Genomic DNA, 25,611 nt, shown 5'->3' on the forward strand with positions numbered 1-25,611 from the left:
GGCCAGTGAGGTAGTTCAGCAGGTAAAAACTACTAGCTATAAAGCTTGACTACCTGTGTTCAATCCCAAAAACCCATGTAAAAGCTGGACTGACTCTAGTAAACTGTCCTCTGACCTCCACACATGAACCATATGTACATGTGAGTCTCACACACACACACACACTTTTTGTTTTTTCGAGACAGGGTTTCTCTGTATATCCCTGGCTGTCCTGGAACTCACTCTGTTCAGGCTGGCCTCGAACTCAGAAATCTGCCTGCCTCTGCCTCCCAAGTGCTGGGATTAAAGGCGTGTGCCACCACTGCCCCTGGCGTTTTTTCTGGGTTTTCTATCTTCAGCTCTCTCTGCTCCTTTCTGTCCAGCTCAGCAAGCACTGGCTCTCCATGGTGTGCTCGCACAGGCCCTGAGCAGCTTCTCAAGAGCATCCATCATCACGGTTCTCCCGACTATTGCCTTGAAACACTCTCCTTTCTCACGTAGCACTGTCCCACATATGACAGTCTCTATTTCTGAGTTTCTATCTCTCCGCTAATATAAAAGCTCACTGAGGACAGTGTGCCTTTCCTGGTCCTATGAGCCAGTGCATCCCAATACCCAGAATGAAATGTGTGTCCTGGAAATCCTTTAAACTGTTGGATGAAAAGCAAGTGGACTGAGTTGTCTGAGAAAGGCAGGTGGAAGGAAGGTCTACAGTTCTCCAGCAGAGTTCTCTCCAGATGCTCAAAAATTCAAGGATCAGGACAGGAAATGGGAATTTATTGAATTAAGTTTAATGAATTAAGTAAATTATTAGAATAATGATTGGGGTCATGGATATTTCTACTTACATTAAGTCAAAAGAGAGGAAAGAAGATGAGACCCCAAAGGAAACAAGACTTTAATACAACTTGGTGTTCTTCAGCTGAAGTCGATACAAAGAGATGTCTTTCAAAGCCACAAAAAAGGTTAAAATAAAGTTTGTTTATGCCAGTCCCTAATGGCGCCAGTTCAGCTGAGCAGCTAGAGTAATGATTCACAGAGAAGCAGTCTTTGAACCTAGAGCCTTCTTCCAGTTCTTCCATCTCTGCACAGGTAGGTCCTCCCTGTGGCAGTAACAAGGCAGTGCCTCCAGGCCCTCAGATAAGAATGGCCACGCCAGGCAAGAGAAGAACTCCTGAGGAAGATTACGGAATACATGCCTACACAGGAGCCGAGGCTAAGAAAGCTAGCCTCAGCTTTCACTAGAGAACATTCTGTGGTGAAGTCACTGCAGAGCTTCCCATCTGCTTTGAGCATGGACCACGTCAGGCAGTGAGGTTCCTGGCTGTGCACAGATCAGTGAGGCCAGAACAGCCAGGCCAGCACAAAGTCACAGCCCACTCCTCTAATGCTGGGTCCACTTGATGCTCTTGAGGTCAATGCCATCCTGGACCATCTCCCAGAGAGGACTGCCAAAGAGAAGAGGCACTGAGTGAGTGAGGGTTAGACAGGAAGCAGCAGGTAACACTGCCTCTCAGGCCCTGATCAATCATTTCCCTTCTGTCCTTGATGCTTCTCTGCCTTTTGCCCTGGTGAACCCCAATACAAGAGACAAACAAGCCTCTTCTAGCTTCTGTAAGTCCTGCTCAGTCCCAGGCCTTTCCTAATTTCTAGCATCAGGAAGACTATTTATTGCTTTAGCCTGAAAGGATGCCTTAGATCTCAGGCCTGAGCACCCAGGAAGATTGTGGGTAATGACCTACTTTGTGCATGGTGGGAGTGATGACTGTGAACATTTCTTTGTTTGTTTTTACCACTGACGCTGAGACGCAGAGTCGCGCATGTGCACAAACACAAACACACACACACACACACACACACACACACACACACACACACACACACACACACACACACACACACACACACGAGGCAGCATCTTCTGCAGAGCCAAGCCTGACACCAGTACTGAGCTTGGTGCTTCCGTGTCCCCAGTTAGTTTTGCTCAGTGTCACTGAGTCCCACCCTTTGTTTTTGTTTCTCAGAAAAGGACTTATGCACAATCTTCCTACTGCAGTCTCCGGCTCACAACATCAGGCATGCACAAGATCCCTGGTTTGAGTTTTGTCTTCCTGGCAGGTACTCTACCACTGACCTTCCATTGGTTTTTGGGGACTGGGGATCAAACCCAGGCTGTTTAGAGATGATACATAAGCAACCTCTATGCTATATACAAAAGCCTAGTTTTAAAACATATTCTGAAGAACAAGAAGACAGGAGGTCAACTTCCCTGCTTTGTGGACTCTTTACAGCCTACAATCCCTTTACACTCGGGTTTCCGGCTGTATGAACAGAGTCTAAGGACAAGAAAGGTGTCAGCGGTACGGTGTCTTCCATAGAGTCCACACGCAGGCGCACACACCTCATTTCTCGAAGGCGCTTCACGTGGTGGATGCACTTCTCCGCCGTGTAGTCCACCTCCTCTTCTGTAGTGAAGCGGCCGATGCCAAACCTGAGAGAACACAGAAGATCGCTACACCTGGCAACAGGTTTGCTTTTTGTTTTTTGTTTTGACCAATACTCTCTGAGGACATACTAAATAAAAGATAACGAAAGGGCTGGGGATGGAGTTCAGTAGATAGAGTTCTTGCTTAGCATGCATGAAGTCCTGGGTTCAACCCCTGACTGGGTTGGTGGCACATCTCCAGCCCTCGAGAGGTAGACACAGAGCAAGCAGGGGCATTCTCTGGCTACAGTCAATTGGAAGCCAACTGGGCTGCATGAAAACTGTTGGAGCAAAGGAGGTAAACTGGAGCTGGGAGACCCACAGTGCCTCTCTAGGTAAACAGGAGGTGGGAGACCCGCCATGCCTCTCTAGGGAAAGGGTTCTGAGAACACAGCTTGAGGGGCAGACTCCACCAAGCTTCCTCCATCTACCCTAGACCTCGTGGGCAGAGGAGCTGAATACAGGACTCAGACACCCTCATCAGGGACATAGCTCAGCAGGAAGAGTGCTTGCCTATCATGTACAATTACCCCAAACTGCATAAACTAGGCATAGTGAGCACACTCCTGTAATCTCAGCACTTTGGAGCAAAGACAGGACAGAGTTCAAGACCAGCCTGAATTTCTGACAAGACCTTAACAAACCAGGAACACACCCACACCCACTCACACCCCTACATACACTCGCCCCCACACATAGTCACCCACATAATCACACCTACTCTCATACACAAACACACACACAAAAATACCCCCACACTCATACACATATATACACACACACATACACAGAAACATTCCCCATACACACATACTCACACACATTCTCACACCCTGTCTCTCTCCCCTCCCCTCCCCTCCCCTCCCCTCCCCTCCCCTCCCCCCTCCCCTCCCCCCTTCTCTCTCTCTCTCTCTCTCTCTCTCTCTCTCTCTCTCTGCAGCTGACCTCACTGACCTGATAGAGGAGTGTGCTAAATCCTCATCGGTACCAATTGCTCTGAGGACATAAGAGGGCTCCAATGATGCAGAAGTGCAGGCACTAAGGATGGAGACAGATCCTTTTAGTCCATAGGACACACCCTGAAATCATACCATGGGGACAGAAGAAACAGCCTGGTGATGCCCTGTACAGCCTGGGATGTAAACCCAGCTTCTGTGGTCCCTATAGACAACTTCCTGGACTGAGGACACCAATGACTGAAAGAGCATAAGAGCCCACACACTGGACCTGACAAAACAGCCAGGGCAGAAAATACAGTATGTAAGCCTGGAGGGTAAACAAACCCTTGTGGCTTACACCCAAACTGTTAGCTCATCCCTGCAAAAGGCATCTTCAGTTAAGCACAGTTAATCCCAGCACTCAGGAGGCAGAGGCCAGAGGATCTTGGTCTATATGGAGCATTTCAGGACTGCCAGGGCTACAGAGAGAGATCTTGTCTCAAAAGGAAACAAAAAAGACACATCTTCTAGGACCGACAAGACCCCAGTTTCCAAGGAGAGCCGCTGGAACGGTCACCTCAGCCACGGCCATCACCTGAGGCCTGAGCTTTATCGTGATCAAGTGCTCCTGTCCTATCCACACTGGGAAGCTCACTGACACACAGGGTACCTGACAGGCAAGGTCTCTGTCGACACCGTCCAACTCACCTCCCTGAGGACAAGGCCACATCCTTGAGGGCCATCAGCAGGCTCTCTCCTTCCACATACGCGAAGGAGAGGTTGATACAGCCTGAAGAAAAGAACACACAGTGATGGGACTCTGGGCCCCAGCATCTGTCTGAATGGAGACTGAGAGCTGGAGACAGTGGAGGGGTACAGAGTGCCTACCATAAAGGAGACAAGGACAGTCAAAAATAAAACAAAACAAAACAAACAAACAAACAAAAAACCTTTTTTAGGTACAAAATATATTTCAGAAACAAAACCAGAATGGTAGGGTAAGTAGGGGCACCAGGATGATTCTGCAGGTAAAGCCCTTACTACATGCGCCTGGTGAGCTGAATTCTATCTCTGAAACCTATAGGAGAGTGGGACAAGAGAAATGACTCTCCATGTGTACAGTGGAGGGCATCCTCCAGCCTCACATAATAGCTGGGTGTCTGTGGTACACGCCTTTAACCCCAGCACAAGGGAGGCAGAGGCAGGCAGATCTCTACGCGTTCAAGGACAGTCCGGTCTACAGGGTGAGTTCTAGGACAGTCATGACTAAACAGAGAAACCCTGTCTCAAAAAAAATGAAATAAAATAAAATAAAATAAAGCAAAAAGCAAAGCAGAAGAAGACTGAAAGGGTGAGCCCATACCAGGGTAGTGCTGCTTCGGGTCCCCGTTCATTACCACATCTGGAAGATTCTTCATTATGTTCTGTACCAGTCGCTCTGCTAACTTTGAGATCCGCTTATGGTCGTACTAAGGAGCAGGCAGGGGAGAAGGAAGTACAGTGACCAGCAATCAGCTCAGAAGAACGAACTCCTGAAGCCCTTCTCCCTACTCAGGAGTCACGCTGTATCTATCGAACAGCCCCATCTGATGACCTGTTAGGTGTGGAGACCACACTATCTCCAGCACTGGGCGAAGTGTCTGGTGTATAAAAGGTGCTTATGAGCCGAACACAGGGTGCCAGCAACATACTGAAAAATGGACTGTTAATTACAAGCAAGGCATGTATGGGTTTTAAACCATCTCTTTCAGAACAAGGGGCTGTGGTTCCTTGACAAAGTAGGTTTTAATTAATTTTGTATGTACACATGTACATTTTACGTTTATCTACAAGGGACTGAACCCAAGGTCTTACCCACCCTAGGCAAGAACACTCCTACTGATCCAGCCCTTTACTTTTAATTTTGATCCTGAGTCTTGCTATGTAGCCCAGGATGGCCTTAAACTGAAAATTATTCTCCTGCCTCAGCCTCCGAGCAGCTAGGATTACAAGCAAAGGATGTCAGCTGCTCAAAGGCAGGACAGCCTTAGCCCTGCTGTTCCAGAGATCAGACTCATTTATGCTAATGTGTCACTAAACAGGGAACCTGCTTGAGGGGAGAACTTGGAGAGGGGACTGCTCTCCCCAATACTTACTTCCATCTCTTGTTGTGCCAACTCACATGCAGCTCCCAGGCCCACCACCAAGGGTGTGGGCACTGTCCCAGACCGCATACCCCGCTCCTGCCCGCCTCCACTCTGTAGGGCCTCCACACGTACCCGGGGCCTACGGCGGATATAGATAGCACCAACCCCTTGGGAAAAAAAAGGTGTTAGAAAAAAAAAAAAAAAGAAACACAATGGAACAAAATATTACTTTAAAAAAATAAGATTAAAATATTTCAAGTTTTATAGTTAATTTTTTCTAAATTAAAAAAAAAAAAAGAGGAAAGAAAAAGAGAAATGAAAAAAGCATAGTTTGTAGCAAATGTCCCCAGCATAACTATGTTACAGCAGGTATACCCTATATCAATGACCAAAATGATTCCAAGCCGGCCACTATGCACGAAGAAATGACAGCATACAATGAGGACTATTCCTAAGAGCAAAAGGATCAGAAACCAGTTAGAGATGGCCACTGGTACCGAGTACACACTGCTCTTAAAGAGGACCTGTGTGTGGTTCCTGGCACCCACGTCACAGAACTCAGGAGATGCAGTGCCCTTTGCTCGCTCTCGGAGTCTTTGCAGGCACCTGCACATACTTTCATAAAACTCCACACAATAAAAATAATCATAAAACTTCCTAAGAATAAAAAAAAAAAAAAAAAAAAAAGGCTTGCCGGGCAGTGGTGGTTCACACCTTTAATCCCAGCACTTGGGAGGCAGAGGCAGGCGGATTTCTGAGTTCGAGGCCAGCCTGGTCTACAAAGTGAGTTCCAGGACAGCCAGGGCTACACGAGAAACCCTGTCTCGAAAAACAACAATAACAACAAAAAGGCTCAAAAAGAAGAAGGAGGAAGAAGAGGAAGGGGAGGAGGACAGGAGGAAGAGGGCAAAAGCCCACTAGGGGATGTGGAGATGGATCAATGGTTTGCTGCCCTTGCAGAGGACCCAGGTTCAGTTCCCAGAAACCCAGACACAGCTCACACAGCTCAAACTCCAGGCCAGGGGAGTCTGTGTCATCTTCTGGTCTTCACGAACATTGCACTCAAATGGTATACTCAGGTACACACAGGCAAAACACTCATACACCTAAAATAAATAAACTTTTTTTTTTTTTTTGGTTTTTTGAGACAGGGTTTCTCTATGTAACCCTGCCTGTCCTGGAACTCACTCTGTAGACCAGGCTGGCCTCGAACTCAGAAATCTGCCTGCCTCTGCCTCCCAAGTGCTGGGATTAAAGGCATGCGCCACCACTGCCAGGCTAAAATAAATAAATCTTAAGAAAGCGTGAAAAAACGTAGGTGGCAACCGTTGGGAGAATGTCAAATACATTATGGAACGTCCCCACAATGAAACACCAAGCAACTGCAGAAGACACTGATGCTCTTTTGTGCTATCATTGTAAAACTCTAAAATACACTGCTGGGAAACGGTGAGCTCAGGCTTGGTGGCCCAGGCCCACAGCCAGCTTTGGGTAAAGTACAAAGCCTAAAGAGAAAGGGAAGGAAGGAGGGCTTCCCCAGCGCTGGGCTGTACTTTTTACTTTGTTTCAGCTTTCTTTTTAGAGTCTTCCATATTCTAGAGAGACCTAGAACTCAGTTTGTAACCAAGAGGAAGTTTGTTTGTTTGTTTCTTTCTTTTCTTTTCTTTTTTTTAAGATTTATTTATTTATTATATGTAAGTACACTGTAGCTGTCCCCAGACACTCCAGAAGAGGGCATCAGATTTCAGATTTCGTTATGGATGGTTGTGAGCCACCATGTGGTTGCTGGGATTTGAACTCAGGACCTTCGGAAGAGCAGTCAGTGCTCTTTTTTTTTTTTTTTTAAGATTTATTTATTTATTTATTATATGTAAGTACTCTGTAGCTGTCTTCAGACACACCAGAAGAGGGCGTCAGATCTCGTTACAGATGGTTGTGAGCCACCATGTGGTTGCTGGGATTTGAACTCCAGACCTTTGGAAGAGCAGTCGGGTGCTCTTACCCACTGAGCCATCTCACCAGCCCCAGTCAGTGCTCTTAACCACTGAGCCATCTCGCCAGCCCCCTCTTTTTCCTTTCCTTTCCTTTTTCCTTTTCCTTTTTCCTTTTCCTTTTCCTTCCCTTCCCCTTCCACTTCCTTCCTTCCTTCCTTCCTTCCTTCCTTCCTTCCTTCCTTCCTTCCTTCCTTCCTTCCTTCCTTCCCTCCTTCCCTCTTTCCCTCCTTCCTTTTTCTTTTAAAGATAGGGTCTGACTGTGTAGAGATGGAACTCACTATGGAGACCAGATAGGCCTTAAACTCACAGAGATCTGCTTGTCTGTAGGGTATTGGAATTAAAGAATATGGTAAAATGGCTGACATTTGTTTAAGAGCACTGACTGCTCTTCTAGAGGTCCTGAGTTCAAATCCCAGCAACCACATGGTGGCTCACAACCATCCATAATGAGATCTGACGCCCTCTCCTGGTGTCTGAAGATCCCCATCATGTACTTATTACATATAATAAATAAATAAAATCTTTAAAAAAAAAAAGATGTAGTGATAAATGAAAAAGCAAGATCAGAACATATATAGTTTGGGTAAAAATGAGTGGAGGGCAAGTATGGCTGTCCTTATAGGCAACTGTAAAAAGCTACCCAGGCATGGCACAGCAGACATGTCTACAGCCCCATTACCCGTGACTGAGGAAGGAGGAATCCGAACTCAAAGGCAGGTGGGACTATGTCTCACAACCCTCGGGAGGGGTGGAGAGGGAAAGAAGAGCTCATAATGAAGTCACACTGTAGAGTCTGAGCTGAGATCTTCAGGAAGAGCTCACAAGACTTAATCATAGCCTGGGAGTGCCCTTGGCAGCCAGATGGAGAGGCACATAGAAATAGCAGCCTAGTTAGTAAAATCTGTTTTGTTCTTTGTTAGTACTTACGTTGTTTGTCTAGTAAAACCTAAAACCCGAATTAATGGAATCCAGTTCCCTCAGCCAAATCTATACCTATGTCCCTTTTAAGGACATGGTGAAGAGATCAAGAAAGAATGCCAGCTATGTACAGCAGCTGCTTGGATCTACAAAGAGGCAAGTGTTTCTGGCTATTGTTGAATGATACGTCCATAGGCCAGGCCACTTTGAACGTACAACCTTCTCAGAGGACCATCACAGTCTTGACTGGGTTGAGCCCCAGCTAAATGATTTGCTGAGAATGGGAAAAAGCAGGCAGGAACTGGTTGGTACCTTTAGGGCCATAGAGTTTGTGACCGCTGATGCTCATGAGATCAATCTTCATGTCATTGACGTCAAGTGGGATTTTCCCAACCGCTTGGGCGGCATCAGTGTGGAAGTACACCTTTCTGGAACTACAAATCTGCCCTGAGGAATGACAGAGAGGAAGACACATAGCATAGTGAATGTAACCTGACAGCAATCTTGCTAAGCACCATGAATAATTTAAGTTACTGATAACATATATATATGTATGTATACACATATATATGTGTGTGTGCATATGTGTGTATGTGTACGTGTGTGTATGTGTGTACGTGCCCTCTCCTACTCCCTGTCTTTCCACCTGCCCCTGCCTCTCTAGCTTCCTCCCAACTCCCCACCTCTTTGTTATTACTGTAAAAATCAAGAGCAAAACACCAAATCACAAATACACACGACATTTTGGTGCCCGATATTCTTTTTTTTTTTTTAAAGATTTATTTATTATATGTAAGTACACTGTAGCTGTCTTCAGACACTCCAGAAGAGGACGTCAGATCTTGTTACAGATGGCTGTGAGCCACCATGTGGTTGCTGGGATTTGAACTCTAGACCTTCGGAAGAACAGTCGGGTGCTCTTACCCACTGAGCCATCTTACCAGCCCCGGTGCCCGATATTCTTCATGCTCCCTTATTAACTCTGGATTTTGCAAACGCAACATCTCCTTTTAGATACTTTTAATTTAAAATAGAAAAAAGGATATGGCTTTTTCTTACTGTGTTGTTGTCATTTGGAGCAAAAACTGAAATAAAATGTGACAGCAGCAACAACCATAAAGGGCACAAAACCCTAAACTCTAAAACCTCACATAGTAGCCAGCTAGAATGCGGGTCAGCAAGGCACACAGCTCTTCCCGTTGGTCCACTTGGCTTTTATGTCAGAACTCTGTGCCCCTGCTCCTTTCACGGACCCTGGGGTGGTAAGGATCAGGCTAACCTACCATACTCACCTATTTCTGCAATTGGTTGCTTTACTCCAATTTCATTGTTCACAGTCATAACGGAGACCAGGCTGGTGTCTGGCTGGATGGCAGCCTCTAGTTCCTAAGAATGTAGGAGTAAGGAGTTTATATGATGCCAAGAGACAGCTAGCTATATAAATAAGAATAAAGGCAATTTTAAATCTACAAGAGGAGCCTTTCACTCTAACCCTATCTAAGCATGTAAGTTAACAGGGGTACAGAGCATGTGTGAGGCACTGAGCTCACTCCCTAGTGTTACTGTTTAAAAACAATCAATAACAGCAGCTTTCCGGCTGCAGCCATAGCTCGGCAGCGGTGAGCACTGCCTGCTCATCCTGAGGACCCATGTTTACTTCCTAGCACACCATGGAGGATCACAACTGTTTGTAACTCCAGGTCCAGGGCACTGGACACTTTTTTCTAGTCTCCACGGGTACCAGGCACAGACATGCATGCAGGCATGACACTCAAATACAAAAACTAGAAGTTATAAAAAAGGCCAGGCTGCTCATCCAGAAGTCCCGAGTTCAATTCCCAGCACCCACCATGATGGCTTACAACCATGTATAATCTCGTCATAGAGTCATACATGTGAATAGAGTACTCATATACACTAATAAACAAACCTTTAAAAAGGAAATATGGGCTGAAGAGATGGCCCAGAGGTTAATAGCAATTGCTGCTGTTGTAGAAGCCCTGAGTTGGAGTCCCCACAGCCACACTCATAGCCACCTGTAACAGCCAGGCACATATGAAATCAATCTAAAAGGAGGAAGAAAACCTCCCTGCAGCCATGGTTGTAATACCAACACCTAACAGGTTGAGTGAGGAGGATCAGGGGTTCAAGGCCATTCAAGTCTAAATAACCACTGCAGGCCAGCCTGAGATTCCTGAAACACTGTTTCAAAGACAAAGATATAAACCAAAACACAAAACAAAAAAACTCCAAAAAGCTTACATGAGACCCTACCTAGGCCAAATAAACAAAGGTGATTTCAAGCTGCTGCAAAGCTACAGGAGTAAGAGCAGCGTAATCACATGGTACAAACATGGACAAGCACCTATACTCAAGCCTTTCCTTTCAGACAGGCTGTCACTCTCCAGTCCAGGCTAGCCCCATACTCTGGTGAGCCTCTTTTTTTTTTTTTCGAGACAGGGTTTCTCTGTGTAGCCCTGGCTGTCCTGGAACTCACTTTGTAGACCAGGCTGGCCTAGACTCAGAGATCTGCCTGCCTCTGCCTCCCGAGTGCCGGGATTAAAGGCCTGTGCCACCACGCCCGGCTCTGATGATCCTCTTGTTTGAGCCTCCAGCGCACTGAGTTTAAGAGTGAATCCCCCATATCTAACCCATACTAACATGTTGGCTTTTGCAGTTCTGGGGATCAAGCCCACAGCCTTGTGTATACTATTCAAGAATTATACTACTGAGCTAAACCTCCAGTCAGCCTGCTTCCTTTGTCGGGTGATAAGAAACATCAATGCAGGGAAGAAAGAGGCCAGAGCTCTCCTTTGATGTAAGTCCCTGACATCCTACCCTCATGTCCAGTAGCTCTGTACAAAAGAGGATCACCAAAATCCCTCAGAGGCAAGTTTTCCATGGAGAACAGCACACACATAAAGAACACAATCTTCTCCGCCAGGCCTGATCCATGCTCCACTCTCACTGATCAACCTTTAGGCTCCACCCAAAACTGGAGAGACAGACTTACAGGAAGGAGGCAGGCTCCTCCCATCCTGTCCCTCAGGCCGGGGTGCTCCTACCTTTAAGTCAATGATCCCGCTCTTCTGCACAGGGAGGTAAGTGACCCGAAAGCCCTCAGCTTCCAGGGAGCGGCAGGAATCCAGCACACATTTGTGTTCTGTCTGGGTTGTGACCAAGTGTTTTTTCCTTGACCTGTAGAACCTGGCCACTCCCTAAGAGTTGACGATAATGTAATGAAAACAAAGCATAGCATCCTTGGTACCATGAATCCCATTCATAAACAGCCCTTCTGTGAGGGAGGGCTCAGGATTGCCCAGAGCCTCAAGTACGCTGAAGACGTTTCATGTGACAGACCAAGGCCCCACTGGTGCATGTGATACTTTTAGCATCAGGAGAAACTATAAAGATAGGCTAATAAAAACAGAAATACTGCCGGGCAGTGGTGGCACATGCCTTTAATGCCAGCACTTGGGAGGCAGAGGCAGGCAAATTTCTGAGTTTGAGGCCAGCCTGGTCTACAGAGTGAGTTCCAGGACAGCCAGGGCTACACAGAGAAACCCTGTCTTGAAAAAAAAAAAAAAAAAAAAGTGCCAGTGCCTGGCAAACACGCTCACAGTCAGCTATTGGATGGAACACAGGGCACCCAATGGAGGAGCTAGAGAAAGTACCCAAGGAGCTGAAGGGGTCTGCAACCCTATAGGAACTAACCAGTACCCTCAGAGTTCCTGTCTCTAGCTGCATATGTAGCAGAAATTGGCCTAGTCGGCCATCGTTGGGAAGAGAGGCCCCTTGGTCTTACAAACTTTATATGCCCCAGTACAAGGGAACGCCAGGGCCAAGAAGTGGGAGTGGGTGGGTAGGGGAGCGAGGAAGGGGGAGTGTATAGGGAACTTTCAGGATAGCATTTGAAATGTAAATGAAGAAAATACCTAATAAAAATTGGAAAAAGAAAAAAAAAGAAAATGGCATATCAAAAAAAATATTATGATGTAGTGAAAAAGACATAAAAATTGTTGCAGTGAAGTGGCCTGTATTAAAAAAAAAAAACCCAAAATATCAAATGAACATTTATGTTATTAAAAGGACAAACAAACAAACAAAACATAGTCAAGTATAGCCCACATACCTACGGTCTCAGCATTAAGGGACAAGAGGGCATCTGCACTCTGAGACCATCTTGGTCTACACAGTAAGTTCAGGACACTCAGGACTACTTAGTAAGATCTTGTCTCCAAACAATCAAAAGAGCACAAGGAACAGAGGGAGAAGTAAGACAGGAAAGCAGCGCAGCTGAGTGCAGTAGCCTGGAGTCGGTACTACTATGGGGACTGAGGGCAGAGGACCATTAGAACTTACGGTCTCAAAATAAATAAATAAAAGATAAATGAGGCTCACAACTCATTCCCTAAGGTGCTTGCTGCACACACATGAGGATCGCTTGAGCTGGGGTGAAGGCTCCTCAAGGCTCATCAGTTCAGAGCACTTACAAAGAACCTGGGCTCTGTACTTCGCATCCACTGGTGATCACAACTGCCCTTGGCAGGGGATCTGGCTCCCTCTTCAGGCTCTGAGGGCACCAGGCACATAAGTGGCAAACACAAACACACACACACAGACAGAATAAAAACAAATAAATCTTTTTTCTTTTAAGCTTAAATAAATAGGTATAAGGACCGAGCTCTACCCAGATCCAGTGCTCCTGCATCCTACAGAAGCAGAGACCGGAGAATCCGAGGGACACCAGCCAGGCAGGCTGGCCCAGGTAGGGAGCTCTGGTGCTGAGACCGGGCTGGTGTTGGTGAGCATGATGCCTCCCTAGGTAGGTGAGCACATTGTTTACACATACATGTCTTCACATCTGGTACCTAAACTGTTTGGTGTAATCGATTCAGCAGTTAAGGAGTCACACTGCCTTGCTTTTTCGTGTTGCTTTCACGTCTCTTTGCAATATAAACATGGATTAGTTTAGATGTCTCTTCTGTTTTTATTTGAGAGATGCTCTTTTTGAACAGCACACGTTTCAGAGTTCAATCTCTATCACCATGCAGGGATTTATTGTTTTAAGAAAGAGTCTTTTTTTTTTTTTTTTGGTTTTCGAGACAGGGTTTCTCTGTACAACCCTGGCTGTCCTGGAACTCACTTTGTAGACCAGGCTGGCCTCGAACTCAGAAATCCGCCTGCCTCTGCCTCCCAAGTGCTGGGATTAAAGGCGTGCGCCACCACGCCCGGCCGTTGAGACAGTCTTACTATGTAGCTGTGGAACTCACAGAGATCCACCCGCCTCTGCATCCCAGTGATGAGATTAAAGCTATGCATCGGGCTGGTGAGATGGCTCAGTGGGCAAGCCAGTAAAGAACATCCCTCCATGGCCTCTGCATCAGCTCCTGCTCCCTGACCTGTTTGAGTTCCAGTCCTGACTTCCTTTGGTGATGAACAGCAGCATGGAAGTGTAAGCCCAACTTGCTTCTTGGTCATGATGTTTGTGCAGGAATAGAAACCCTGACTAAGACAAATTGGTACCAGCAGAGTGGGGTATTCCTGTGACAACCTGACCATGTTTTGGGGAGGACTGTGGAAGGACTTTGGAACTTTGGGCTTGAAGATCCATCCGTTGTTAAGAGCTCTGTCAGATGTTGTGTAGGAGCTTGGAAGATAATGTTGAGAACAGTGCAGAAGATGGAGGCCTGGTTTGTGAAATTTCAGAGGGAAAATTAAAGACTCTTTTCAGAGCCATTGCTGTTTTGATTGTGAAGATTCTGTAGTTCTGGTTAGCTGGGGCTGAAGAATCAGCTGTGATTAACAAGATACCAGAACTACCAAAGCAAAAACTTTGCATTACTGGGACTATTGATGCTGGTTAGCTGGAGCTAAGAAATTAGCAGTGATTAAGAAGAGACCAGCATCATCGAGGTGACATCTTCTGGGAAGTGTTTTCTGAAAGCACAAAGAGGCTGTGTTCCAGAGATGGCCAAGGTTGTACTCCTGCTGCAGCGGGACTTGGCAATATGTAAGGGTCACCCAGGTGGTACTGGTTTTGAAGGCATGAAGGGGTCACGCAAAGCACCAGACTGCTCTTCCAAAGGTCCAGAGTTCAAATCCCAGCAACCACATGGTGGCTCACAACCATCCGTAACAAGATCTGACTCCCTCTTCTGGTGTGTCTGAAGACAGCTACAGTGTACTTACATATAATAATAAATAAAAAATCTTAAAAAAAAAAAACCTGTTAAAAAAAAAAAGCTATGCATTGTCACACCCAGCTCTGCTTAACTACTTATAATAGCTAAGAAGTGGAACCAGTCTAGATGTTCATCGACAGATGAAGGGATAAAGATATACAATACCACTTAATTCTGACAAAAAGAAAAATGAAATAATCACACTTGCAGAAAAATAAATGGAATCAGAAATCACTATGTTAAGTAAAATAAGTCAGACATAGAAACAAGTAATGGGCTGGAATGCTGGCTCAGCACGTGAGGGCACTTGCCACAGGCTTACTGCCAGAATCCAACCTTGGGAGCCAACTCCCACCAGTTACTGATGACCCCACATGTGTGCTGTGGCACATGCATGCACACATACAAACTGATTAATTAAAAAAGATAAATGCAAAAAAAAAAAAAAAGATAAATGCTAAGCCGGGCATGTGGTGCACACCTTTAATTAAAATTAAAAGAAAAAGATACGGGGGCTGGAGAGATGGCTCAGTGGTTAAGAGCACTAAATGCTCTTTCAGAGGTCCTGAGTTCAAATCCCAGCAACCACCCACATGGTGGCTCACAACCACCTGCAATGAGATTAGATGCCCTCCTCTGGTTTGTATAAGAGAGCAACCCTGTCTCAAAAAACAAAAATAAAAACAAACAAACAAAAAAATTAAATAACACATCCTTAAAAAGAGAGAAACTAATATCACATGTGCACAAATTAGTTTTCAAAAGATAAAAAATTGTAAATGAGAAACTGGGAGCTAAAGCTTGCTTGCTTGCTTGCTTGCTTGCTTTCTCTCTCTTTTTTTTTTTTCCCTTTGGTTTTTCGAGACAGGGTTTCTCTGTGTTGCCCTGGCTGTCCTGGAACTCACTCTGTAGACCAGGCTGGCCTCGAACTCAGAAGTCTGCCTGCCTCTGCCTCCCAAGTGCGCCATCACCGCCTGGCTCTTTTTTTTTTTTTTAAGATTTATTTGTTTATTTTATGAATATTAATACACCATTGCTCTCTTCAGACACACCAGAGGAGGGCATCAGATTCCCTTACAGATGGTGCATGACCCAAATATAGGATGACCAATACCGGACTGAGTGACCAAGTCAAAGGCCTGCAGAGGGTACCATAGCAACAATCACCTCTAAAGGCAGAGGAATTCTGTAAACAGATCTCAGAAAGGAAAAGCTGATAGGAAAGTGGCCTTGATCAACTACAAGCAAGCCAAAGTCATCTTAGAACATCGACATGGCTGAAAACATGTCCCATGAGGCCACCTGAAGACAACTGCATAGGCACACATATGATTCATGGCTGGTGCTGTAGTGCTGTGGGTCTGTGATGCTATGAGACTGTGATGCTGTGGTGCTGTGGGACTGTGGGTTTGTGGGTCTGTGGTGCTCTGAGTCTGTGGTGCTGGGGGTCTGTAGGGCTGTAGTGCTGGGGGGCTGTGGTGCTGGGAGGCTGTGGTGCTGGGGGTGGTGCTACCCCTGGTAGGTGGTTCTGGGTGAAAGGAAGCCCGCTGAGCGAGCCCTGGGGAGCAAGGCAATAATCAGCATCCCTGCATGGCTTCTATCTCAGTTGCTGCTCCAGGTTCCTGCCCTAAGCTCAGGCCTTGCCTTCCCCTCATCTCATCAAGGATTCGAGGTTGTAAGGTGAAATAAATACTTGCCTCCGAAATTGATTTTGGCCATGGTGTCTTATCACAGCAACAGAGACCTAAGCCGGACACTGTTACTCACTTTTTTAAAGGACTAGCATCCTAAAAAATCCAAACTGTTAGTGGTCCAAGAACCACCTTCTTTCCTAACCAACTGCCACACTGAACTCAGACCAATAGGCTAAAAGACTTGGCTGCAAAAGGCTGAGGAAAGCCTGCCTGATGGCTCCGGAGTCAAGGACGCATGCCTGGTGCCTTGGGTTTGGCACTCAGAACCTAAGTAAAGGTAGATGGTGATTTCAGACTCCACAAAGCTGTCCTCCACACATTTTTTTTTTTAAGGCAGAGAAAGACCTAGGGAGACATGGGTAGTTGAGTTCAAATGAGAGAGGGGCACTAATCGCTAAACCCAAGAAGCCAGAAATAGTGTCAGGTTCTCTCTTTTTTGCTTCTGGCTTCCATCTTCCCACAACCCCTCACAACTGTCGGCCACACAACATCCCCATCCCTCCTCCTACCTTAATTGCTATGTTGTTGGACTCAGTAGCTCCACTAGTGAAAATGATCTCCCGAGGATCAGCTCCAATCAGAGATGCTACTTGCTGAAAGCCAAGAGACAAAGATACAGCGCATCAATCCTGGGCAGCGATGGGGCTACAGATACAGCCTGGACGGAGCTTTGGACCAAGAGAAGATCTACTGCATCCTACCAACCACCTACAAGGAAAGACACTCTGTGCCTACTAGGTATAACTTTTAAGCCTGGATAGGGATAAAAAGGAACTGATTGTCATGGCTCAGATATTCTATCCTTTCTCCAGTCTAAGACCGGTGGACAGTGTCAAATGTAAGCTAGGCATGGTGACATACCCCTTTAATCCCAGCACTCAGGGGTTTGAGGCCAGCCTGGTCTACAAAGTGAGTTCCACCACAGCCAGGGCTTTGCAAAGAAATATTGTCTCAAAAAACAAGACAAAACAAAAAGAATGTCAATGTAGCTCAGTTGGTAGAGGGCTTACCTAATATTTATGGAGCCCGGGTTTGATTTCCAGCTCTGCACAAACAAAGCAAGGTGGTGCAAACCTCAAATCAACTGCACTAAGGAGGTTAAGTTTGAGGCCAAGAGTTTGAGGCCAGTCTGGGATACACAGGAAGTTCCAAGCCATCTTAGATAAAAGCGAAAAGCGGGGGGCTGGAGAGACGGCTGAGTAAGTTAAGAGCACTTGCTGCTCTTGCGGAGGACCCAGTTTCAGTTCCCAGCACCCACATGGTAGCTCACAGCCATCTTTAATTTCTAGTTCCAAGGGATCTGACAGCCTCTTCTGGCCTCTACCAGCATCACACATGTACATGGTGCCTGTGTGCATGCGCATCCGCACTCACACTAAACATCCATATGCATAATTATTTTTAATGGCAGGTTTTGTTTTTAAACAATGTTCTCTGCACTTATTTATATACTTTGGGGTGGAGGCCGTTCCTGCCACAGCAGGTTTATGCAGAGGACACTTCTGAGGCTTTCATTTCATCAGGAATCTGCGCTCGCTGACCCCGAAGGTCCTTGCCTCCAGTTGCTTTTTGATCTATCAATAAAGTTGCCAGTAACCAATGGTTGAGCAGAGAGCGGGACACTGAGAGTTGTGGGGAGAGAGGAGAAGGGTGCACAGTAGCACAGTAGTGGAGAGAAGCTAAAGGTAACTAATGGATATGCGGCCACTTTACCGACTGGGCCTAGGGTAGCAGGGGAGGATTTAGGAGTACACACTCACTGAGCTTTCCAAGGCATTTTAAGAATAACTGGGGCTGGTGAGATGGCTCAGTGGGCAAGAGCACCCGACTGCTCTTCCGAAGGTCCAGAGTTCAAATCCCAGCAACCACATGGTGGCTCACAACCATCTGTAACGAGAGATCTGACTCCCTCTTCTGTAGTGTCTGAAGACAGCTACAATGTACTTACATATAATAAATAAATAAATCTTAAAAAAAAAAGAATAACTGATGTGTGTATGTTTTCTCTTATTTATTTATTTATTTATTTATTTATTTATTTATTTATTTATTTATTTACTAAGACAGGGTTTCTCTGTGTGGCCTTGGCTGTCCTGGAACTCACTCTGTAGACCAGGCTGGCCTCAAACTCAGAAATCCGCCTGCCTCTGCCTCCCAGGTGCTGGGATTAAAGGCATGCGCTACCATCACCTGGCTCTTTTTTAAAAAGATTTATTTATTTATTTTAAATATGTGAGTACACTGTTGCTCTCTTCAGACACACCAGAATTGGGCATTGGACCCCATTACAGACAGTTGTGAGCCACCATGTTGTTGCTGAGAACTGAACTCAGGACCTCTGGAAGAGAAGTCAGTGCTCTTAACGGCTGAGCCAACTCTCCAGCTCGTGGTGTGTGTGGTTTCCTATTCCTGGATGTGAGATAGGTTCTGGGCCGTGTACACAGGTGTAACCAGCCAAGAACATAAAGTGGTGTAGACAAAACTACACATACCACGGAGATTTAAGGGATCAAATTCAAGTCATTGTGTTAAGGTACCCATGGACATGTCCCATTGACCCGCGAAATGCATTTTTAAAAATGTATTTATTGAACTCTTTCCACATGTGTTTTGAGTTATGCACAAGTGTTAACCTTACGAGCACTGCCTCATTTAATTTCCCCAATAATCTTATACAGCATGAACTATTTCACTTTCCACTTGGTAGATGAGGAGTTCAAGGCTTAGAGAAATGAGCGGATTTGTCAGAGGTCACCTAGGGAAGCTGGGAACTAATTAAACACTTAGTGTCAAATTCCAGAGCTACTACCTGAGTCTCTTCTAGAAAAACAGCTATTTCCATCTGTAAGAAAGAAATAGGTCACATAGACCACTGACTGGAACTCCTCACAGTCCTTCGTGCTAACCTGGCGAGCACGTTCCATGGCTGCCTCGCTCTCCCAGCCATATGCATGAGTCCGAGAATGAGGGTTCCCATAGTAGTTGACAAGGTATGGGAGCATGGCATCAAGCACTCTGGGATCCTGAACAGAAGAAAACAGAGCCCAAAGTCAATTCAGAACCTGCTCGAGCCACCATTACCTGCCAACCTTGCTCAGTGCATTTCCAACCTTTCAGATACTCTCTGCTTTCTTCCACTTCTCAGACACTAATCAAATAGCAACCTGATATATGCCCACTTCAAACTGCAATGTTCTGCAATTCCCACAAGTCTTTCTTTAATTTTTTCATTTACTTATTGAAAGATAAGGTCTTATGTAGTTGAATCTGACCTCATATTTATAAGCCTGCCAGGTTGCCCACTTCAAACTGCAATGTTCTGCAATTCCCACAAGTCTTTCTTTAATTTTTTCATTTACTTATTGAAAGATAAGGTCTTATGTAGTTGAATCTGACCTCATATTTATAAGCCTGCCAGGTGTGCTGATACACACTTTTCTTTTCTTTTTTCTTTTTGGGTTTTTTGAGACAGGGTTTCTCTGTATAGCCCTGGCTGTCCTGGAACTCACTTTGTAGACCAGGCTGGCCTTGAACTCGGAAATCTGCCAGCCTCTGCCCCCGCCCCCCATGCTGGGATTAAAGGCATGTGCCACCAATGCCTGGCACATTTAACAAACAAACAAACAAACAAACAAAAGTTTGAGGGGGCTGGAGAGATGGCTCAGCAGTTAAAGAGCACTGACTGCTCTCCCAGAGGTCCCGAGTTCAATTCCCAGCAACCACATGGTGGCTCACAACCATCTGTAATGGAATCTGATGCCCTCTTCTGGAGTGTCTGAGCATAGCTACAGTGTCCTTGTGTATATATAAAATTAAAAACAAAACAAAATAACAACATAGGTTTGAAACTCCCTATGTGGCTTAGGCTGGTCTTAAGCTCACTCAAACTACCCATGCCACACTGTCCAGCTCCAACACCCGAGCAATTACTATTAGTTATAATGCCTGTACTGGAAGGATCTGACAGGGTCAGTAGCTAAAAAACAGTAAAGCCTTTTCTACTAAACTAACATCTTAGCCTCCTGATTCCTGGCAGCTCCTTTTCCTAGCACATTTAATAGTTCTCAAGTCGGATGAATTTTAGCCTGTCGGTGAAATTTGTCCTTCTAACCTTTCCTCCCTACAAAGAACCTCTGTTAGTCCTTACCAGAGGAGTGGTGGCCTGTACGTCCATGTAGAGAGGTCGCAGCACTGCCTCTGCCTCTGAGTGAACAGGCGAATGGGGGCCATGATCTACAACTAACAACAGATAGCAGTGGCAAAGTGAGAAACCGTGGACGAAGGGCACACAAAACAACAGATGGTCAAAGCTTCTTTGAGGTGAATTTAAGGAAGGCGGAGGTCCAGTGTCAAAGTAAACAAACAACAACACGCGCTGAAAGACATCGAGTTAAGTAATAGACACAGGGTTCTTGGAAAGGGCGCGGGCAGCAGCAGTCGGGGGCAATGTTTAAACTACATAGCACCGAGTGGGACGAGCTGTAAAAAGCAAAGCCATTTAGAAGAAAAGTGAAAAGCGCAGGTTCCTTCAAAGGTTCACGGCAGGAGGAAGCTCATCTAGCATCTTTAAGACTTGGTCAGGAGAGAACTGAAGGATGAGAATTCCGCTCAAGGGAAGTGCGGAGCAGTATGTAAGGGCCCTCCCGAAAACAAATAGGAGACCGGGCGACGGGAAGGTTTAAGAGACTGGGCGATGGAACAAGGCGGGTAGGATCCGCAATAATGCAGTGCTTAGCAGCACCGACCCAAGGGGGTTCGCTCCTCCAGAAACCGTGGGAACGAAAAGGAAAGGGAACGTACCGCGCAGGCGCAGTCCCCGGGTGGGCACCGAGGACCTTCCCAGGGCCAAGGAGGTAGCCGCCAACGACGCCCGCCTCCAAGCGGCTCGCAGCAGCATGTTCCCAGCCACAGAGCCCACCATCCGCGGCGCTTGCAAGTCCTCAGCCCATGCTCCCGGAAGTAACTGCGCTGTGCTCCGGAAGCGATCCCACGGACCGCGAGCGCCCTCCGCCTAGCATTCGGAGTGAGACGTCGAGCTGAGCGATCGCAGCGGAGAACGAGGTGAGGTGGGGCCCGACAGTGGCCTGCGTCGCGCGTGCGGGGTCCTCCATCGCGAGGGTGGTGGAGGCGTGCCGCGGGCTGGCTTCTGACCCGGGTGCTATGTGACCCTGCTGTGCGTCCCCTGGCCGACGCCACGGCTGGTGACCAGGCCCTCACTGTCCTAGCACTCTCGCCGCAGATGCCGGTGGCCGTGGGTCCCTACGGGCAGTCCCAGCCCAGCTGCTTCGACCGCGTGAAGATGGGCTTCGTCATGGGTTGCGCAGTGGGTATGGCGGCCGGGGCGCTGTTCGGCACCTTCTCCTGTCTCAGGTGAGCCTCGCGGACAGAACTTCCTGCCTTCCGAGGGCTCCAGAGCCCACTCAGACGAGGTTGAAAGCACAGGATTTACGGATCTGAGTTCTAAAGTCAAAATGGCTTTCTGACTCCTTTGTTAGTTCAGTGTTATTGAGTTTAGTGGAGTACTGGACACTTACCTCCACTTTTGTAAGAGCCAATCATATTAGTATGATTTACATTATCTGGCACGTCGTAATTACTTAGCGAAGGGTTATTATTGTTGCATGGCGTTTTAACTCCCAACTGCATGTAATGAAGCAAGCCTGATGAGAATTAGGTGTAGTGAAATATTCTACCTCTGAGATAAACTGCTATCACATTTGGATACTGTGCTTATAAATTACTATTTACCCAGCACTAGTTTAATTGTAGTGCTAAGTACTGTAGTTAACCACCGAGCATTAGCTGTGAGCACCTTAAATCCACCAGCACTCTGGACGGAGTGGCAGATTCCTGAGTTCGATACTAGCCTGGTATATAAATGTGAGTTCCAGACAGCCAGGGCTGTTACACAGAGAAACCGTCTCAAAATAAATAATAATAATAATAAATAATAAATTAAAAAGTGTAGTTACCGAGTCTGTAATGTCCATTTTACACTTTATGCAGTTTATAAATTGCAGCGCTTGACTCAATCTAGGTTAAACAAAACAAAACACTAAGGAATTATCTAGAAGAAAACTGGCTACTCAATGATAAAATACCATAGAGGCACAAACACGACTGCTTTCTTGCCCATGTACTTCATTATCTCTGCATCTACAAACTAATGCAGCATTCAGCACAGGTCCTAGAGACCCTAGATAGATATTTTCCTTGTCATTGCTAATCCTATGTGGGGAAGAGTAGCATTTTAAGAATGACAAATGAGATTGTCAAGCTGTTAGTGCTTAATATATTCAACAGATTTTAAAGGGGGGTACTTAGTTCAAATCTCTATTCCTGTAATTGTATTCCCAAATTGCTTTCTTGGTTTCCTCCTCAGGATCGGAATGCGGGGTCGGGAGCTAATGGGCGGCATTGGGAAAACCATGATGCAGAGTGGCGGCACGTTTGGCACTTTCATGGCCATTGGAATGGGCATACGATGCTAATTAGGGCTAGGATGCCCTGCAATACCTAAACTTCCCCATCCATTTCGACCCTTGTACAATAATAAAGTTGTTTTCTTCTCGTTATATCAGTCTATTTTTACCTAGTATTTATCCTAGACCCAAAGGTTTGGTAGTCCCAGTACCCATCTCAATGGTGACCCAAAATTGTTTCATTCTAACTATGATCTGTCTTCTGGAGACAAATAACCAAATCTCTACCCAGGCTTGTTGATACACACACTTTATCCAAACACTCTGAAGATGGAGACTCGTCGTTAAACCTGTCCAGCATACCAATTAAATAAACTTTAGTTGCTTACTAACAGGTATCCTGTTAACAGCACATTGTATGAGATTGTCTAGTTCAGAAAAACATCACCAGCCTCAGCATTGAACATTTTAATTATCTAGGTTGCTAACAAAATTCCTTACAGGAATTTTTGTTACCTTACCCCTGTGATGGCCAAGAATACAAACCTGATTAGCCTTGGTGAGTTTTTCTGGTTGATCTTCAGAATGTCATTAGGTAATAACAACTGACAATTCAAAACGCTTTACTGAACATCTTATTCAAGAAACAATTTTGTTATTTTTCTCTTGATACATCTAGGATGTAAGATATATTGGTTGGCAAGCTTTAGACACCCAAGTAGGTCATACTTTATTTTTTTTGAATTCATAATTAAGTTCCCTTGTTCCAATCCACAGCCTCCTACAGTTGCTATCTGCTAAAAGGCTAAATAATTCATTACAATGCATATTGTGCCAATTGATTGAAAGACGGGGCAGTACTTGGCTTCACTTCGTAGCACCTGTTGTACAAACTATAAGCTCACTTCCAGAGGACCTCCACAAGTACCAAGCATGTATGTGGTATACATATATCCAGGAACAATGTTTATAGACATTGTTCATAAAGAAAACATTGAAATTGTTTTTTAAACATAGGGATATTAGAAACAAGAAGGAGCTGAGTTTGAGGACATCCTCCTGGTTTGTGACCAGCTTTTAACAGTCAAGACTTTAGGAAACCTCGGTGTCAAAAGAAAAGAGAAGAATGAGGTAGTGAAGACTTCAGCATTTTAAGGAGTAACTGGGGACCAGGAAGTAGTTTGAGGTGCTATTTTTGTCGAGTTAGGAATGGTAGTGCTTATGTATTTTTTTGTGACTTTGTAAACTATAGAGCTAAAGACAATGATAAACACGTAGAGAAGGATGAGAGCATTTTCAAGGGGCAACTTGTTTTCTTCAGTGGAGAGGACATACTTGGTAGTAGTGGTATTAGACAACCAACAGTGATGTCTATCACTAAGAATGAAATAAGCTTAGTCTAGGCATGTATGCTGACACACACAGCTCCCCTTTCCGAGCAGCCCAGAGGTTAGGAGAGTAACATATTCAGTCTTTGGTAGATCTGAGGCATGTAATGCTGAAACACTAACTTGAAAAAAAGAAGGAAAGAAACCCAAAGGATATTGTGATAGCCTTTGCTTAAGTTTGTAACATGAAAACATTTGAAAAACGAAAATTTTCTTGTGGCCTTTTTCAGAGAATTTTATTTGAGTGGTTCTTACAAAGATTGTTGCAATATGAAAGTCATTTGTTTGATAGAAATATCAAGCTGTCTTGTCAAACACACTGAAGTAACCCAAAAATATATTTCAGAGCTCACAGAGCTTAAAAAGAGCAAAGATTATATGCAACCAGACAAAACCTTTTTCTGCATTTCCCATCTCTTGCCCAAGACTGCTTACTCAATCTGTTACGTCAGCCACCTTGAGGAAATGCAGGGATCATTTTGTTTGGAATCTCAAGACACACTAAAACATACAGTATTTACAAAGAAACTTTTACAGAGACATTAATTGAAAAAATTACCATCGAGAAATATTATTTTGAAATCCCATTCTTGCCAAATAATCAAGATCAAATGCCAAGCAGCCATACAGCCACTTAGACTTTTCACACACTAAATGTGGATTCTGGAAACCTTTGCTGAACCATGAGCCAAATACATGAATGTGAATTGTAACTGCTGTGTAAAAAGTTAGGTTTCTGAAACATTAAAACGTGACCTGTCTGCCTTTATACAGAAAGCACATTTGTTCCCCTAGAGCTATTCTATAGATCCTTAATGTCATTTTCTACATGGACATTTAAAACAGCAGAACAAGAGAACAGCTTTGCATAAAGTAGGATTTGCTAGTTAGGGATAATGAGCACACTGCATTCCTGTTAACATTTTTATTTTTCAAGGTAACAGGAGTTGTATACAAATGACAGTAGACCCTTGCCTCTTTATTTTATCTAAATAAAAGATAACTCAAGATGAATTCTCAAGAGAAAAAAAAGCTATATACATAAGGGACTGTATCTTCCTTCATCGTCTACTTGGAACCAGTAGTTGTGTTGCTGTCATAGAATCAGGAAAGAGGTTGTGGTAAGTTGGAAGAGGTACATACGCTGCTGTTATCATTTTACCTGTTGACAAAAAGAAAAAAGTTGGGTAAGCAGTTTTTACTCAATGTTAATCACTTGGTGTTTCAACATAAAGTCTTCGTAGCAGTTACTCACCAGCAAACCATCTGCCATGCAATGCATTGACAGCAGCAATAGCCGCAGCAATAGATGGGCACTTCACATACACATTGCCCTAAAATTATCAAAAGAAAAATTAATTAAAATAATCACTGATCACATACTCTCAAAAGTATATCCTAGATGTTTGCAGAAATGTTCTTTAGAAACTATTAATTCTAATAGCTTATGGTAAATACCCCAAATGTTTTTGAAAACTAGTA

The 25,611-nt window shown here is 45.1% G+C and overlaps 3 protein-coding genes across 49 annotated transcripts in view; 1 reads left to right on the top strand and 2 right to left on the bottom strand.

Annotated features, from left to right (window-relative positions):
* Positions 1–736: 736 nt before the first annotated feature.
* Positions 737–21,302, bottom strand: Nfs1 (nitrogen fixation gene 1 (S. cerevisiae)). 3 transcript variants are annotated; one of them, NM_010911.2, is made up of 13 exons: positions 21,120–21,286; positions 20,467–20,558; positions 19,226–19,342; positions 16,829–16,912; positions 11,506–11,658; positions 9,733–9,826; positions 8,753–8,887; positions 5,538–5,695; positions 4,766–4,871; positions 4,111–4,192; positions 3,419–3,502; positions 2,381–2,470; positions 737–1,427 (listed from the first exon to the last, which is right to left on the bottom strand). In NM_010911.2, exons 1-13 carry the CDS (start codon positions 21,238–21,240, stop codon positions 1,364–1,366), a joined length of 1,380 nt encoding a protein of 459 aa, NP_035041.2. In that variant the 5' UTR covers positions 21,241–21,286; the 3' UTR covers positions 737–1,363. The 3 variants fall into 3 exon arrangements, 2 of the variants coding, with proteins under 2 accessions (NP_035041.2, XP_006498960.1); XR_001781173.2 differs by having other exon boundaries at positions 740–1,427; positions 3,419–3,543; positions 21,120–21,302; XM_006498897.2 differs by lacking the exon at positions 11,506–11,658 and having other exon boundaries at positions 740–1,427; positions 21,120–21,301.
* Positions 21,253–22,894, top strand: Romo1 (reactive oxygen species modulator 1). 3 transcript variants are annotated; one of them, NM_001164217.2, is made up of 3 exons: positions 21,253–21,380; positions 21,545–21,689; positions 22,702–22,894. In NM_001164217.2, exons 2-3 carry the CDS (start codon positions 21,559–21,561, stop codon positions 22,808–22,810), a joined length of 240 nt encoding a protein of 79 aa, NP_001157689.1. In that variant the 5' UTR covers positions 21,253–21,380; positions 21,545–21,558; the 3' UTR covers positions 22,811–22,894. The 3 variants fall into 3 exon arrangements, with proteins under 3 accessions (NP_001157689.1, NP_001157688.1, NP_080222.1); NM_001164216.1 differs by having other exon boundaries at positions 21,559–21,689; NM_025946.6 differs by having other exon boundaries at positions 21,333–21,689.
* Positions 22,895–24,338: 1,444 nt separating this feature from the next.
* Positions 24,339–25,611, bottom strand: part of Rbm39 (RNA binding motif protein 39) — a 33,000-nt gene continuing 31,727 nt past the window's right edge. For 23 of the 43 annotated variants that reach the window (XM_006498849.3, XM_011239325.2, XM_030247991.1 and 20 more), the window contains 2 exons: positions 25,385–25,463; positions 24,349–25,291 (listed from right to left, as the gene is read on the bottom strand). In XM_006498849.3, coding sequence (XP_006498912.1) covers positions 25,191–25,291; positions 25,385–25,463 — 180 coding nt within the window. In that variant the 3' untranslated portion in view covers positions 24,349–25,190. Of the gene's footprint in view, positions 25,292–25,384; positions 25,464–25,611 lie in introns of all 43 variants that reach the window. The other 20 variants (NM_001362764.1, NM_001362763.1, NM_001291114.1 and 17 more) reach the window with 2 other exon arrangements.

The sequence above is a fragment of the Mus musculus genome, chromosome 2, assembly GCF_000001635.26.
Source record: "Mus musculus strain C57BL/6J chromosome 2, GRCm38.p6 C57BL/6J".
In the NCBI taxonomy this organism is placed as follows: Eukaryota; Metazoa; Chordata; class Mammalia; order Rodentia; family Muridae; genus Mus; species Mus musculus.

Excerpts from the sequence above, each read along its gene's own strand:
- Romo1 (NM_001164217.2), top strand. The coding sequence starts at position 21,559 with ATGCCGGTGGCCGTGGGTCCCTACGGGCAGTCCCAGCCCAGCTGCTTC. Across the intron at positions 21,690-22,701 it reads GGCACCTTCTCCTGTCTCAG|GATCGGAATGCGGGGTCGGG; the intron begins GTGAGCCTCGCG and ends TTTCCTCCTCAG.
- Nfs1 (NM_010911.2), bottom strand. The coding sequence starts at position 21,240 with ATGGTGGGCTCTGTGGCTGGGAACATGCTGCTGCGAGCCGCTTGGAGG. Across the intron at positions 3,503-4,110 it reads GTGGCCTTGTCCTCAGGGAG|TGCCTGCACTTCTGCATCAT; the intron begins GTGAGTTGGACG and ends CTCCATCCTTAG. Across the intron at positions 2,471-3,418 it reads TTAGCACACTCCTCTATCAG|GTTTGGCATCGGCCGCTTCA; the intron begins GTCAGTGAGGTC and ends GTGTTCTCTCAG.